Source organism: Acomys minous (assembly GCF_964271855.1).
Source record: "Acomys minous genome assembly, chromosome: 12".
NCBI classification, from domain to species: domain Eukaryota; kingdom Metazoa; phylum Chordata; class Mammalia; order Rodentia; family Muridae; genus Acomys; species Acomys minous.
Window position 1 is genome coordinate 37097575 of NC_140493.1, and position 16134 is coordinate 37113708.

A 16134-nucleotide genomic window follows, 5' to 3' on the forward strand; every position below is an offset into this window, starting at 1 on the left:
TAAAACAAACTGCAAATTTCAGTGTGCCCTACAGGTTATTTAAAATACAGGTCACATCTAAAGAGTCTGTAGTTACTGTCTTCTCTGGCTGTGTAATTCTTGACTTTGCTTCTGTATTTGTAATGGATTTCACTCTCATCATCATTGCCTGGTTGTGGTGGGTTTGAATGCACCTTTAATAAAACTATACAAATTATTTTCCCAGAACTGGCTCATTACCTCGTTCATCTGAACAGTTGCTGGGCCATAAAGAGGGTCCCCGGGACTCAGTCACATTACTGGATGCTAAAGAATTGCTGAAATATTTCACCTCAGATGGATTACCAGTCGGAGATCTTCAGCCATTACAGATTCAAAGGGGGTGAGTTGTAAACTTATTTGCAATTAATTTCTAAATGTCATTTGACAGTAGCATTGTATTTTCCCTTCTGTAATTAATTGATGCTGTGCGCTCAGTCAAAATTCACAGGTTTGCCTCCACTGTCTATCACTAACCTTAATAGCCTCATGTTTCCATTCACCAAATGTCCTCTTGTTTTGTGGCCCTGGGTTTGAAGGAAACAAAGATGATAAGACAGCTCAGTACATCTCTCATAAAAGTCAGCTGCAAGGGCGTCTACTCTGTACAAATGGATACATGTTTGAATTTTTTTCTTACCTTTATTTTATTCTTATTCTGACTGTTTTAACGTGTGTAGGGGCTTGGGTGTGCCACTGTGTGCATGTGCAGGTCAGAAGACAACTTGGCGGAGTCGTTCCCTCCTGCCACCTTTGCTTGAATCCCAGGTGTTGAGCTCCGCTCATGTAGGCTTGCTTTGTTAAGAGCCTTTACCTGCCAAGCTGTCCTGCAGGCCTGGAAAACTCATTTTAAGAAGTTAGGTTTGATATGTATTTTTGAATCTTTCTCTTCTGCATTACTGTCTAGTTTTGATTTTGTGACCACATAGCATGATGGTATCAGGCATGCCTACTAATGGCAGAAAACATGGCCTTCCATGAAAGGGATGAGAAAGCAGTAATGATTCCTTTGAAACTGTGACATTACCAAGTGTGAACTCAGCGTCTGCGTAAATAATTTGTACTAACTTGACTTCTGAGACAGCACCCACTAAGTTGCTGGCTAACAAATGCTTGGCTGCTGCTGACATTGGCTACAGGATAAATGAAATTGTAGCGTCAGTGCCTTGTGAAGATTGCGGAAATTGCTTACTACCCAAGCTTCTCTTTCATTGTTAATCCATTATTTTAAGAACCTTCTAAAGGACCATAAAGGTTGTGTCTTACATCGATCACTTTTACAAGCCAGTTATGAGTTGTACTATGCTGAGTACCTATCTTAAAGGTACATTTCAGAAGGGGTCTGAGGTATCTCAGAAATAGAGCCAGAGTATTGTTGCCTTTGTGGGTGGTACTGGGGAGAAAGGGTGCCTTAGCAGTGTTGCTCTGCACCCTGAGGAAAATTAAATAAGAAGAGCACATTGAGAAAGAGTGAAGTAAAAAATGATGAAGTGAAAAGTGTGGGACTACTTACGAGTCCTGTTTTACTACTTATTCATTTGAAGGGTCCCTCATCAAAATAATGAGGTCATTGCAGCTTACTAATGATACTTTTTGTGGAACACCTTAAATAAAGGTATTAGCATATGAGAGGTTTTTATTTTTTTTAAGGATTCATGAATTGGCATGTGTCTGACATTCTGATGTAATAATTTCAAATGCTTGTTAAGTTCTGTACGTAATCTTTGGTGGCAGCAGGGCAGCCAGCTTTTCTTACTCTCATCAGGAGACGGGGCGGGGTGTGAGAGCAGATGCATTGTTTGGTTTTCTGGGCTTACCTGCCTTTCCGTTCGTGCATCCTGTTTCCAGCTCTGCATCCACGCCTCTGTGCACTTTGCACCTCACTGTGCAAAGACTAACCACTGTTGCAGACGTGTGCCCATTTCAATGGGACTAGCTCGGCATTTCAGCCCTGTGGCTGATTCCATTAGGCCAGTGGGGCGTAACTCATCCAGGAAGGCAGGCCCGTGTGAGGATCACTCAAGTGATCTTAACCTGACTGCAGCGGCCTCTTCTATTCACAGTGGCCGTGCAGGTTTAGGTGAGGAAGGGCTCAAGCATTGGTATTTTATGAAAGCTCACCCTAAGATTTGTTCTAGGCGCCTGCTGATTGAAGCATCCTTCCAAAGATCGAGTTCAGCACTTAAGTTTCCAGACCCTCTGATTCTTGGAAGGGTGCTGACTGTTCACATAAATGGCAGGCTGACTGCATACACTTAGGAAGAAGTAAATACTTTGTTTATTACCAAAGATGCAAGTACACTTTATTCCTCTGTCAAAATGTTTTAACTGAACAACTGAACACAAATTTATTTCACTAAGGGTCGGCATGATACATTTTAGGAATACTGTTGCTTCTTGAATTTACATTACAAACCATTTTCATGTCTCGATTTATTCATTCTCATAAACTTTCGCTCAGTCAGTGCCATTGTAATTTTTAAAATGGAGGCACAGTAAACAAATGGGGCAAAGGGCGGCACATTTCCCTCCTAGGCCTTTTAGTATACATTAACTACTCATACCTAGCAGAATCTCATTCTATTTCCCAGACCTGCCTTGATGGAGCGCAGGCTGCCCTCGGACTCATGGTGCTCCCTCTCCCTCCCTCACCTCCTCCTGCCAGGGGCTGGGATATTGCAGGCGTGCACCATCACATCCAGCTACATTAACTTGTGTGCTTTATGTCTTCGTTAGAGTTTCTATTACTGTGGTAAATTACCGACTGCAGGCAGCTTAGAAATGAAAGGGTTTATTTGGCTTGCACTTCTGTATCACAGTTCATCATGAAGGAACTCAGGGCAGGAACCTGAGGCAGAAACCAGGAGAGAGTGCTACTTAGTGGCTTGCTCCCCGTAGATTGCTTAGCTTGTTTGCTTTTACTCTCCAGGACCCACCAGGGGTGGCCCCGCCCACAGTAAGTTGAGCCCTCCCACAGCAGTCATCACTCAAGAAAATGCCCCACTGGCTTGTTTACAGTCCTGTCTGATGCAGATACTGTCTCAGTCGAGGTTTCTCTGCCTAAAGGACTCTAGCTCATGTCAAGTTGACAAGAAACTAACCAGGACACCATTTCAAACAAACACACAAACAAACAAACAAACAAACAACTTGTATGCAGGAGGGAAGACAGACTTTTCTCCTTAGAAACTTAACTCTCTGTCATGTAGTAAGCCTTAAATATACATGAAACCCTTTTCATTTCAGGGGAAAACCTTTTGTATTGACACCAGAACTCAGTCCTCGGAAACTTCAGGTCTTACCTTTTGAAAAAGCCTCGGAATGCCATTACCATGGAATTGAGTAAGTTTTTTAGTCATTGTTTTGTGTATTGTTGCTACAGCTTCTTTGTCGTGAGTGTGGAGTGCAAGTAAAATAAAATGGCGTCAATTGATGCAGACCCCAAAGTGTGTCCTCAAAACAGTATATAGTGCCTATCCTACTAAACAAAAATTATTTGATTACTAATTAGTTTTGGTTCATTTAAACGTCTTTTTAGCTACTCTGTATTTTTATCAAAATTTCTTCGGCCATACATCATTAGTATGTATTTTCCCTGTGGGTCACATTAATGTTCCCTGGTTACTAATTATATTGTAATTACTTGGAAACTAGTAGATAAGATGAACTCTGAATTTAACACGTTAATTATGTGGAAATCATTATAACATTTCAGTTGACTCTTATTATTTGATGATTTAATGCACGTTCATAATGTAGTTTGGTCACAGTCACCTTGCTTTACTGGCTTCTTATCCCCTTCCTTCTCCCTCTAAAGTCCTTCTCCTCAACAGCCCCCACCACTGCCCCTGCTACTCTTTCCTTCCTGTGTGTTATGTTACAATTAAGTTTAATTAGTGTTGCCTGCATAAGCATTTATAGCATATAAGAGCAACTTATCAATGGCAACACCACTGAAGAAAATGACACCCCCTACTTCCCCCCCACACACACACCCTAAGCACTGTTAATTCCCAGTAGCTCCTCAGGGTGTGTGGAGCCTCCCCTGAATCCCTGCTGGGGTGTTGGCAGGCCCAGTCTCATGCAGCTCTTGTGCTGGTGGCCACAGCTTTGTGAGCTGCTAAGTCAGATGGCCACCTCGTGTCCAGAAGACGCATTTCCCAGCACTTTTCCCTGAGCTCCAGCTCTAGTGATCCTTCCGCCTCTATTGCTGTGTTCTTCCCTAGGCGTGCCACAAAGGTGCAGTTTAGGGCTGAACACTCAGGAGTTGGTTTTTCTCAGCACTTTGACCAGTTATGAGTCTCTGCCAACCATGGCCTCCAGCACACAGAGGCTTCGCAGAGCAAGGGTGGGAGCAGCCCTAATCTATAGGTATAAAAGTGTTGAGAATGCAGTGTGACATCACAGATATTTCACAAAACAGCAGTGTCAAGTTCCTCCTAGGATCCAGGACCTCTGCAGCCACTAATGTTTTTCTTTTAATTTATACTTCAATAATTTTATGCATCTATACAATGTATCTTTATAATACCTACTTTTCACTACCACCTTATAAAAGTGCCCTGACCCAAGTGATTCATAGGGAGGTGCCCTATATCTGACAATGGGCTTTTCATTAACAACCTTTGTCTTCTGGGAGCAACAGCATCCACTCAGGTAAGGGTACTTTTTCAAACTTTTTAAATTAAAGTTTTTACTTGGCTTACAAAGTAGTAGGCTTCCATATCACTTTTTCAGCCTTCCTTAGTTTTGTTAACGGTCCCCCACCTCCTGCACCCCTCCGTCTCCTCTCTCCCATCCCCACTGAAGTCCCCCCCAGGTCACTCCTCCAGCTTTCACATCACATTCTTTCTTTTGGTGTCTACTTGTAGTCCTGCTTTTCAGAAACATGTGCTTGGCTTTAGTCGGCTTCCGTTTCCCTTAGTGTTTACTTCTTTCCTTCCAAAGGCTACCTTCTGGCAACACTGTTTTTAATGTCTCCGTAGAAAGCTAACTCTCTGCTTTGAAAAATGGGATGCGGCTCCCCGTTTCTCATTGGTTTTAATTGTTATTGATTTACTTACATTTCATTTCTTTTTGTCTTGTGTGGGGCGGAGGGTGGGAAGGGGGAGGAGAGTGTAGTCGTGTGGCTGAGCATGCATGTGTACAGGCCAGAGCTGGAGATAGGATGCCTTCCCCCATTGTTCTCTGCTTTCTTCCCTTTAGCGTCTCTCACTAAACCCACAGTTGAGTGATTTTCATTTCAGCTGGTCGCCAGCAATGCTCTAACAATCCTGTTTCTCTTCTTCCATCCCTTCTGGAGCTGGGGTTATGGGATACCCTGACATACTTCGCCTTTGGTGTTGTGTGCTGAGAATCTGAATTCAGGTCCTTGTGAGTGCATAGCAAGCTCTCCTACCCACTGAACTATCTCCCTACTGGCTGCTGGTTTCTTGGTTGAGTTTTCTTTTTCTTTCTTTTTGGGGGACAAGCTCTCACTATATACCAGTGGCTGGCCTGAATTTGCAATGTAGACCAGGCTGATCTTGATCTCACAGAGGTCCACCTACCACCACCTCCCTAGTGCAAGGACTAAAGGTGTGCACCACCACACCCAGCCTTATGTTTTTAAATTTATATTTAAAATCCTATTCCTTATCTTATGACCTGTAAAATTCTATCTCCGTAATGTTAATAGGTGCAGAGCCTTCCACTCTATTTTTAGTATTGTACTTAATATTCATGCATGCATATATATAATGATTCTAATCTATTAAGGAAGCTTAAATAGGAGTTGTAGATATTCTGCATGTAACTCAAACCTGAGAATTGAAACCAGTAAGCAACTGTTTATATTATCATGGAGTGTCCCTGCTGAGAAAATCAGCATCGGTAATGTCTGTTTTGCTGCACTGACCAACACCCCCAGGACACAGGAGCTTTTTGCTTCTTTGGCACTATAAGCTCGCGGAAGCACTGCTTTGAATAAAACAATGATTCTTTCATCGTAACTGCTGGCTGGAGCGTCTGTCATATGACTGCATTGTAGATCGTGTTTCCACATGTAGGGTAATTTAGTTTTGTTTATCTTGTGCATCTTCTCCCCATTTTCCCTTGTTGTTTAAATTTAATATGGAAAAATATTAAGGATTCATCTGATTTTATAAACAATAAGTTCTTCGTGTTCAGTTATTAAAATATTAAATGAGCACTTGCTTTGTGCATTAGTATCCTAAACCTCATGTGGTTTACATACAGTGGCATACGATAAATTTATTGTGGAGTAATTTCCCTCTACTAACTCCCTAGTCAAAAACGAATAAATCTATATATATATATGTCTTTTTTTTTTTTTTTACTATAAATTTGTGTTTATTAAGATGGGGACATTGAGACAGAAGGAACCTCTTTGTACGAGACAGCCACTCTTAGAAACATGGAGTTTGTTGTTATTGTTTACATTTGGGTTTCTAGAGTGATGACCCACAGCTGTGCTCAGTATAAATAATGGCATGGAAAAAAACTTCAGAGCAAGTTTTTTCTTCATTGCCTATTTGGCAATGAGGATGGTCTTTTTGGGTAAGTCACAAAACAAAATATCTCATGTGTAGTTTTCTCTGTTAGGACCTGGCTTAGTTTGGGTACTATTGCTGTGCTGAAACACCATGACCAAAAGCAAGTTGAGGAGGAAAGCGTTTGGCTTATGCTTCTACACCCATAGTTTATGACGAAGGAAGTCAGGACAGGAACTCTCACGGGCTGAGAATCTGGGGTTGCTGCTTACAGGCCTGTTCCTCATGCTTTGCTTACCCTGATTTCTTATGGAACCCAGTGCAATCTGCCCAGGGGTAGCCCCACCCACAATGGTCTGGCCCTCCTGCGTCAGTCACTAATAAAGAAAATGCTCTACAGGCTTGCCTATGGCCCCATCTTATGGAGACATTTTCTTAATTGAAGTTCTTTTTCTGAGATGACTTTAGTTTGTGTCAAGTTGACATAAAACTAGCCAGCACAGGACCCATAAAACATTTAGCTATTATATAGAAAATATGAAACTGTTAGTCATTTATCCATCAATAAATATTTCCCTAACATCAGATATATACCTTGGATTCTGTCTCTCCTTTTACCAAGTCACTTTGTCTTAAAGGGGACTTGAATGGCAGCACAGGGAGCATTTGCAATGTACATAATTAAATTGAAGGTCATTGGGAGGGCCTGGGATTATGAGATGGTTAAAAGTCCACATCTTAGAAACAGAACATTAGAGGACAAAAATATCCTCATAATCAAAGGATATTTTTCTCTCAAACAGTTCTGTATACAGGCTAATCAGATATTGCATTGCCTCTTGCCCAAAATCTGTGCATAAATTCATGGGTCGTAGTTTTACTGTATGTTTATTTATATCCCAGGACAGAGTATGAGTAACCTCCGAGTTACTGCTGATTTTTCACAAAATGAGTTAAAGGCTAGAGAGAGTCAGTCAAGCATTGAGATCTGTGCTGTAGCCCTGCTGGTCCGTCAGCTGGTCCCCTGGCTGAAGATCTGTTCTCTCATCATTGAGGTAGTTTAGAGGCGAGCGCCTCCTTCAGTCCACACTATTCTTTAGAACCACACTTTACAAAGCAGCTCTGTATTTGAGCTGTATTTATAAGATATGTAATACAATGATATTGTATATTCCAGAATGAGATGGCTACTATAGTCAGGCTAACATAGCCACCACCTCACACAGTTACCTCTCTTTGCCATTTGTAATCAGCATTGAAAGACTCATGTTAGCAACTTTGCAGAATAGAACATATACAGGTGTCTTCATGTTGCAGTCTAGATCCCTCGATTTATTCATCATACAGACCGTCATTTCAGACCCTTGGACTGACACCACTGCCCCTCTCTCACCATGACCTTTATTCTACCATCTGTTCTATATTAGTCTCCTCTTTTTCTTATAAAAGCATCTTTAAACTCTTTTTGGAATTGTCTTTGGCTGTGGGTATATATTCAGGTTTCCAGTGGGTTATGAGATCCGTCATTGCCTAGGGTGAGATGGACCTTATTCCGTAACCTCAGAGATGCTAGACTGGGATGGTTACAGTCACCAGCCGGAGTTTAGGTTCCGATCATGCTACATGTGGTCAGTGTGCTGGAAGGCTCACTGTGGTGGGAAGTAGGTCTGGGAATGATGGACACAGCCTTGGACCTTTGGTGGCTAGTTTGCGTGTTTCTGAGTCTGACCCTAGTACACTGCTCACAGGTACTCCTGATTATGCCCCTGTCCATAAGCATGACAAATCGCACTTTGCAGGTCAGGCAGCAGAAGCATAAAGTAACCCGGCCAAATTCACACAACTAATAGGTAAAGGAACCAAGATTTCAATCCATATAAATATATGGTCTGTAATCTTTACAATCAAGTATGTATCCCAGGGGAAGAATAAAGTTCTGAAAGCCTTATCAGGCTGTCAGGTGGATGAGAAATGATGCATTCCTTGAGAGATGAACTCTGGTATCAGGGACCATGTCAGATCACCTTTAGAGGTGGGAAGGACAGATGAGAGAGACCAGCGTGAGTTGTTTCTATGTGGAGCATCCTCTGGGTGAAGTCATTTGTGCTCTCGATGCAGTTTTGGAGAGGGAGGCAGTGGAGAGCTTTACACGGCCATCGCTGCTTTCCCTGCAGGCTTATTTTGCTGTGCTTAGCATGGGATTTAGAGTCCAGCAGCATTTGCGTAGCTGATACACCATCGGTTCGCTGGATTAGTGTTAACCAGAAACCAACTAGACAGGCAACCAACAAGTTTAAAAGAAAGTCTCTAAGTCGAGTGCTGGGTGAATTTCAGTTTTGAATGCCTATGAATCTTTGTGTTGAAAACAAACTTGCCCTTTCCAGCAGAGTCAGCATTTCCCATTGTTGCGTCTCTGTCATGGTGAGAAGTCAGGGTTGGCTGGAGCTTTAAGAAGTATTAAAACAGCAGCCATGCTAGTTTGGAACTAATCTAAAGGATGAGCCGAATCTGTTGCCACAGAAGCACAGCTGACGGGGAATCAGATTGTACCTCACATTTGTACAGCCTTTCTATCTGTCGAATAGCAGATAGAAAAGAAATGTCAGCCACCTTTCCAGCAATTCTTAGCAAACTAGGTAACTTTTAAGTCAGTGTCTTGCTGTTCTCTTTTAGAAAGGGGAAAAAAAAACCCTCATTGTTCTCCTGAATGTTTGATTTTCATACTCTTGCTTCGTTTTAGATACTGCTTGGATGACCAAAAAGCTTTAGAAAGAGATGGGGGATTTTCTGAACTTCAGTCTCGTCTCATTCGTTATGAGACCCAGACCACCTGCACCAGAGACAGTTTTCCAGTCCCCACTGTGCTGAGTCCTCTCCCGTCGCCTGCAGTTCTGTCCGAGCCTCGGAGTGTCCCCGACGGAGAAGCACTGCAAGGCGAACTCCGAGCTGAAGTTTCCGCATTAAAACGGAGAGCTACAGATCCCAGTTGCCTTTACCCCCAGAAAAGGTGATGTGTCAAGCTCACAGGAACACTGCCTCCAGAGCAGTAGTTTCTTCCCTGGAGGATTGCTCTTCATGGTTGGCCTGTCTTTTTATGCTGCTTTCTGCATAGGTTCTCAGAGTCATTCCTTCATACTAGCAAGTGTGCTTGCATTTTGAGTAGTTAACTAGTTTTGTCTGTCAAGTATAAAAAGAAAGTAATTAAAAGAACTCTTCTTGGCTTTCTGTTTTAAATGCACAGTCCATTAGCATAATGGGAGTGTCAAGCTGTTAAATCAAGCAGACCAGAGGTATCACTAGTAGGTGAAGCACTCCGCTGGCCTGTTGAAGATGATATATGCTTTTTAAAGTATTTATTTATTTATTTATTTATTTATTTATTATGTATACAGTGTTCTGCCTGCATGTACACCTGCATGCCAGAAGAGGGCATCAGATCATGTTACACATGGTTGTGAGCCACCATGTGATTCCTGGGAATTGAACTCAGGACTTCAGGAGGAGCAGTCAGTGCTCTTAACCTCTGAGCCATCTCTCCAGCCCCTGAAGATGATATTTGAGTGTGGAATTTGTTGTAAACTCTCTTTCTCTCTGCCCTGTCTCCTGCTTGCATTGACCTTCAAGCAAATGGCTTCATGGGGCCCCATTTAAAACCACTTGTTGCATGTAAATATAGCTTTAACATCTACATAGTTAATGACGTTTTATGGAACTTTTCAAGACACTTTTTTTTTTTTTTTTGGCCAGTTAAATTCTCCAAATATATTAGACTCTAGATGTTGATAAAATAAATACAGAATTCATAGATCTTAGACCATATGTCAGATTTAGGCCCTTAGCATATAAAATGCTGTAAGTTCTGACTATATTTAAACCTTTAAAAAATAACTATAAAATATGTAGAAATAAAACTTTCAGCTCCCTTTGAACAGGTAAAAATATGAGAATACTATTTCCTGCTATGCAGTATCTAAGTGATTTTTATGAGAGCTTTGTTAGCTCATGGCATTTTTTTATGTCTGATTAAGTTGCAAAGCCATTAAGAATACTTACATTCAGAAAGGAAACTATGCTGTGGCCTGAGAGGAGCAGAAGGATGGCTCAACTGTCTGTTTTGAAAGAGGAGGATATTTCCAAGTCATCGTGACAGCAAATAATAATGTTTTAGAAAAATGGAAATAAGAACCAATTTTTGTTCTATTTGGATTTGTTTTCAGTTACTTGTTTTGCACAGATAGTTGCAGAAATACAGTGCAAAGGTTTGTGGTTTCTTTCTTAAAATGAAAACTATGCGTGCTTAATAGGCTATTAAGCGTAGAAATGGGGAGTGCTCTAATAGCGCTTACTGCTTTCCCTCTTAGCTGCAGTTCTAGTTACCACTGTTTTAAGTACTGCCCTAGTTATTCTTCTGCTGCTCCGATAAAATACCCTGACAAAAAGCAATGTAGAAGAGAAAAGGCTTGTTCCAGCTCACAGCTGAAGTCTGCACTCCTCGCCTGGGGAAGTCAGTGTGCACTTATACATGTCATCTCCGCAGTGAGAAGCAGAGCGCGGTGAATGCAGCCTGCTGCCCAGCTACCTTACACTGTCCAGCATCCCCTGGAGAGGGAGCGGCCCACCCACTGGAAGAGGAGCCTTCCCATAGCTTCATTGTTTGAGCTCTGTTCATTTACTGCAGATTAGCAAGAGATTTGAGTTTTCTTGAGTTTATATTTGACTGAAAATAGTTGTAACGTTTAAAGCAAAAAGTAGACTCCATTGTTGATTGATTTTATTTTTACTTTTCCCTCCTCACAGACTCACAAAATCAGAAAGCTCTGACTGTCTGCTCTCTCAAACAAGTTGCAGCAGTAATCAGTACCGCCACGTGGGGACATCCAGAAAGCCTCAGGCAGAGCGACATGTGTCAGTGCCTCTAATTCCTGGTCGCGAAGCTTCCAAAGTCACCACAAAGACCAGTTCAGGACAGAAAAGTGTACATGAACCAAAATCATCAAAGCATCATAAGGAGTCACGGTCACAGAAACATACCCGGGTAAAGACTCTCGCTTTCTCCCGGCTTCATGCAAAGACACTTCATAGTGTGGATCTCTAACAACATCCGCCTAACAGGTTTATGAAGAGTAAAGCAACATCTGCGATATAAAATCATCATATGCTACAAGAATGGGGAAGGCTGGCGCTCAGCAGCCGAGCCCTTGCCTAGCGCGCAAGCAGCCTTAAGTTCAGTTGACACTATAGCCAGGAAAAGGGGGGTACATGGTGAGAGAGTGGGAGGGTGTAAGTGACACAGATTTGACAGCAATTGGTTACTTACTATAAAATTTGGCATTTCAGTGCATCAAAACAGGAATGTTGTAAAAGTACCCTCTTTATTTGCCATGTTTGAAAATGTCTTTATAAAAAACATTCCCGTGCTGTGTGTAGCTATTTGGATCTCAGGTCACAGCTCATCATTTTCTTTCACCATTTTCTGCTGAGCATGAATCCTGAGACATGGATGACCATGGAGATGCCACAGGCTTCTTCTTTTCAAGGGTTTTCTCACAACAACCCTATTTCTCTTTAGTACACGCAAGTGGCTGTCAAATTCACAATTCATTTATGATCAAAGTTGAAATAGTCGCACCCTTTTCGAGACCTGTCAGCCATGCGTTCCTTTGTGTTGAAGATGCTGAAGGAGGTGGTGAGAGACACGCTGAAGAGGCACCGCATCACCCACACCCACGAGAGCTTCGCTGCCTGCAGCCAGAGACTCTTCGACATCTCCAAGTTCTACCTAAAGGTGTGGTGTCTTCTCTGCTCATGGTGGGGTTCAGTTCACATTCTGATCTTTCTGTAGGACGTAAGTGGGCACATAGCTTTTCTAGTATTTGTGTATACTTGCCGCCAGGCTGCTTTCAGGAGACTGAAACCCTGGAGTGAAACTGTTCTCCATTTGCTTTTACTTTAGCCTTGTGTATTGAAAGCTGTTTCAACCAGGGGCCTTAGTGTTTTTCCTAACAGGCCTTCTACTAAGTTGGAACTTTAGTATTAATTGGTAATTAGTTTGTAATTAAGCTGTGTGAAGCTGATTTATGTTACAAAAAGTAATAAAGAAGCAGCTGTTACTTTTGGCCAGATGTCTGGAATCAGGCGTAGGGTACGGGTTGGGAGGTATGCTTAGGTGATAGTTTCTTTCTTTTTTTTTTAAATCAGATATTTTTCTGTATTGTGTACGTGTAGTATATTGTATGTGCATTCATCAGCCAAAGATGGACAGTAAGGCAGAGTCTCTCAGTAACCTGGACTCTTGCCATTTTGGCTAGACTGTGCTCTCCCAGGATCCTCCTGTCTCCACCTTGTAACTCTGGAGTTAGAAGAATATGCAGCCATGCTTGGTCTTTTACATTGGCGCTGAGGATTTGAACTTAGGTCCTCCTGCGTATACAGTAGGCATCGTTTCCCACTGAGCTTCTTCCAGCCACTGGATGACAGCTGGATGTCAGCTTTTGGAAACTTAGGTGTTGTTTGATCTTCTTTGCCTTAGACCTAATCAGCAAGCATGAGATGCAACAGGCAACAATAATTAAAGATCTAGAAGAGACGGGGCAGGGCTTACATAGAAGGAGTAGAGGGAGGAAGGAAGGGGGAGATGATGTAATTGTACTATGAACTCAACAAATACAAAATTATAATATTTTTTAAAGAGTTCCCAGAACTGAGGAACTCGGGCCTCCTGCTGGAAAAGACACTGCTTATACAAGTCAATAAGCAAACCACTTGAATGCCACATCTCCAAGTATCCAGAAAACTTTCTGAGATTTCCCAAGAGAGAGGGCAGTTACATCTCGAAAGGATTGAGAATTAAATGGCATCAACTTCTCCGTGGGATCTTGGTATACTAGAAGACAGCAAAAAGTACTTTCTGGCTCTGAAGGAAAGTGTCCTGTGTGGTAGTAATCCAGAGTGAGCCATCTGCTCTGTAAGCCAATAGGATGTGAAGGCTCAGTAGAGACACCTTTCAAACCCAGAGGGTTTCAAATATCTTTTTTTTTTTTTTTGAATCTGCTAGAAAATCAAGTTCAACACATAAAAGGCTAAATCAAGAAATAAAACAAAAATTGACCTAGAATGAGGAAAACAAGTCCCAGTGGGCCTGGCCTAGGGAGAAGCTAGACAATTGGGGCAGGCTGTAGGAGGATCTGCGGGCTGAGAAAAATAATGAAGTTGGAAGTAAAAACCCACAGAACACTGACATGAAGAGGTCATCCAGGACACAGCACTGCTTTAAGAAGCTTTGTTAGTCGTTTTATCAGTCCACTTGAGACAGGGGGAAGTACCAGCGCTGTGTGTGTGTGTGTGTGTGTGTGTGTGTGTGTGTGTGTGTGTGTGTAGAGTATTTCTGTACTTCAGGATGAGACTGTACTATTACACTGATTCTGACCAATACTTCTCTAATTGCAGTGGCACTTGTAGAATTATTAGAGTAGTCTCAAGTTCATTTATAACGAGCTGTCTGTAATATAATGAACAAGGCCCCAAATGCTGTGTTTCATTAATGTCTAGGATCTGAAAACATCAAGGGGTCTCTTTGAAGAAATGAAGAAAACAGCCAACAATAATGTGGTTCAGGTAAGTAAGTTATTCTCAAGAAGCCATGCTCAGTTAAATTGGCATTTTGTCTCAGGGTTGCTGTCCTGCTGTTACAGCACAAAAAACCCCAGATGGATGGTCTTCTCAACACAGGGCTTCTGAGATGTCCCTGATAGTTAACAATAGGCTTGTTCAGACAGAGCATAATAATACTTAATAGGTAGCTTTATTAAAAAAAGATTTTTTCAAATGATATTAAAAGAAAAAAAATGAAAAAAAAATCCAAAGAGCTAGGAAAAAATATTTCATTATGATTAGCTGTTTTGTGTTTGGTTTAACTGTTTTGAGTGACTCTTTCCAAAGGTACTTTTAAATAAAGGTAACAAAGTGTGCAAAGTCGTCATCTGGCCCGCTGGGGACAGTCTCTGGACTCAGCTTTGGGTGTGGGGCTCAACATAAGCTTGATATGCAAAATAAAATATCTTTAAGTATAAAAGTTGAGTGTTGCTTTTTTAGTTTATATTTTTCTATGCTATCTTTGAAGGTTTATTTTTTTTATTAATTTTTATTTTTTTAAATTAATTTATTCATATTACATCTCAGTTGTTAGCCCATCCCATGTATCCTCCCATTCCTCCCTTCCTCCCACTTCCCCCCTACTCCCCTCCCCTCCCCTATGTCTGTGTCTGAGGGGGACCTCCTCCCCCTGAATATGCTCATAGGGTATCAAGTCTCTCCTTGGTGACCTATTATCTTTCCTCTGAGTGCCACCAGGCATCTCCATCCAAGGGACATGTTCAAATATGGGGCACCAGAGTTTGTGTGAAAGTTAGATCTCCTTCTCCACTCAACAGTGGAGAATGTCCTGTCCATCGGCTAGTCTGGGTAGGGGTTCGAGGTTTACTGCCTATTTTTTCCTTGGCTGTTGCCATAGTTTGCGGAGGACCCCAGGGCCCAGACTCGCCTGTAGTTTTCCAGGACCCGCTGGATCCTTCTATTTCCTCTTTCTCCCAGGCTTCTCACACCTAAAGTCTCAATAGGATGACCTCCCCTCTTACCCACTATCCTGGGTTTATTTTTTTTAAAAAAAGAGTTAAGATTTAATAAATATAATTTAATGCTGGCTTAAACAGGAGGGGAAAGAGAAATGAGGTGCTCAGGAGGAAAGGCACACCCAGAGCCGCTTTGATTTTTTAAGCTGTATGGAATTGTTTTACGATGGGTATTTTGCATAGAGTGCTTCAACAGTCACATATCTGTTTTCTTCCCCCAGGTGATCGAATGGGTGTTAGAAAAAATGAGCAAGAAGTAAGCTGTTATTTCTTTCATTCCTTAGAAAACTGCACAAACTTTACTCAAAGAATAGATGCTGCCCCTGTAAAGAGGATCCTAGCGTCCTGTATTTATATAGTTTTAGTGGTGCGCATCTAAAGTATTTTTAATTAATGTACTTATTTTTAAAGTTTCGCAATATTTTAACCTATGTTATTTTTTATATATATTTTGATGTTTTAACCCTTGATTATTTAATTGTTCAATAAATAAATATTTCTTTAATTCTTGGATTGCATGTCATTATTATTATTATGGCTGCTTGAGTTGCTGCTGTGGTGGATAATGAGTGAGAACGTTCCCCACAGGCGCTGGCGTTTGGAACTTGGTCCTCAGATGGTGGCACTATTTGGGGAAACTCAGGAGGCGTGGCCTCCGTGGGGGAAGTGTGTCACTCTAAGTGGGCTCTGAGGTTTTATGCCATTCCTAGTGTGCGCCGTCTGCTTCTTGCTTCAGTTCACAGTGTGGGCTCCCAGTCTGCTCTAGCTCCCACACCTGCTGCCTGCCGCCTCTGCACCGCCGTCATGGGCTGTCACTCCTCGAGAACCATAACTCCAAACAGATTCTTTTTTGTATACGTTGCCTCGCTCCTGCTGTTCTATCAAAAGTGAAAAAAAAAGGGAGGGGGCGCAATAATTGTGAAAAGAAGACATAATGATTCTTTAGTATAAATTTCCATGGTAAACATTTCAGAGAGGAGGTAGAGCACAGGCTTAGT

The 16134-nt window shown here is 41.8% G+C and overlaps 1 protein-coding gene across 1 annotated transcript in view; it reads left to right on the forward strand.

Annotated features, from left to right (window-relative positions):
- The window catches only part of MTBP (MDM2 binding protein), a 64754-nt gene extending 49107 nt beyond the window's left edge, over positions 1-15647 (forward strand). The window contains exons 16-22 of the mRNA XM_084747905.1: positions 206-361; positions 3265-3360; positions 9250-9516; positions 11307-11544; positions 12181-12294; positions 14058-14123; positions 15358-15647. Of these exons, the coding sequence (XP_084604031.1) occupies positions 206-361; positions 3265-3360; positions 9250-9516; positions 11307-11544; positions 12181-12294; positions 14058-14123; positions 15358-15396 (976 nt within the window). The 3' untranslated portion in view covers positions 15397-15647. The remainder of the gene's footprint in view (positions 1-205; positions 362-3264; positions 3361-9249; positions 9517-11306; positions 11545-12180; positions 12295-14057; positions 14124-15357) is intronic.
- Positions 15648-16134: the final 487 nt, after the last annotated feature.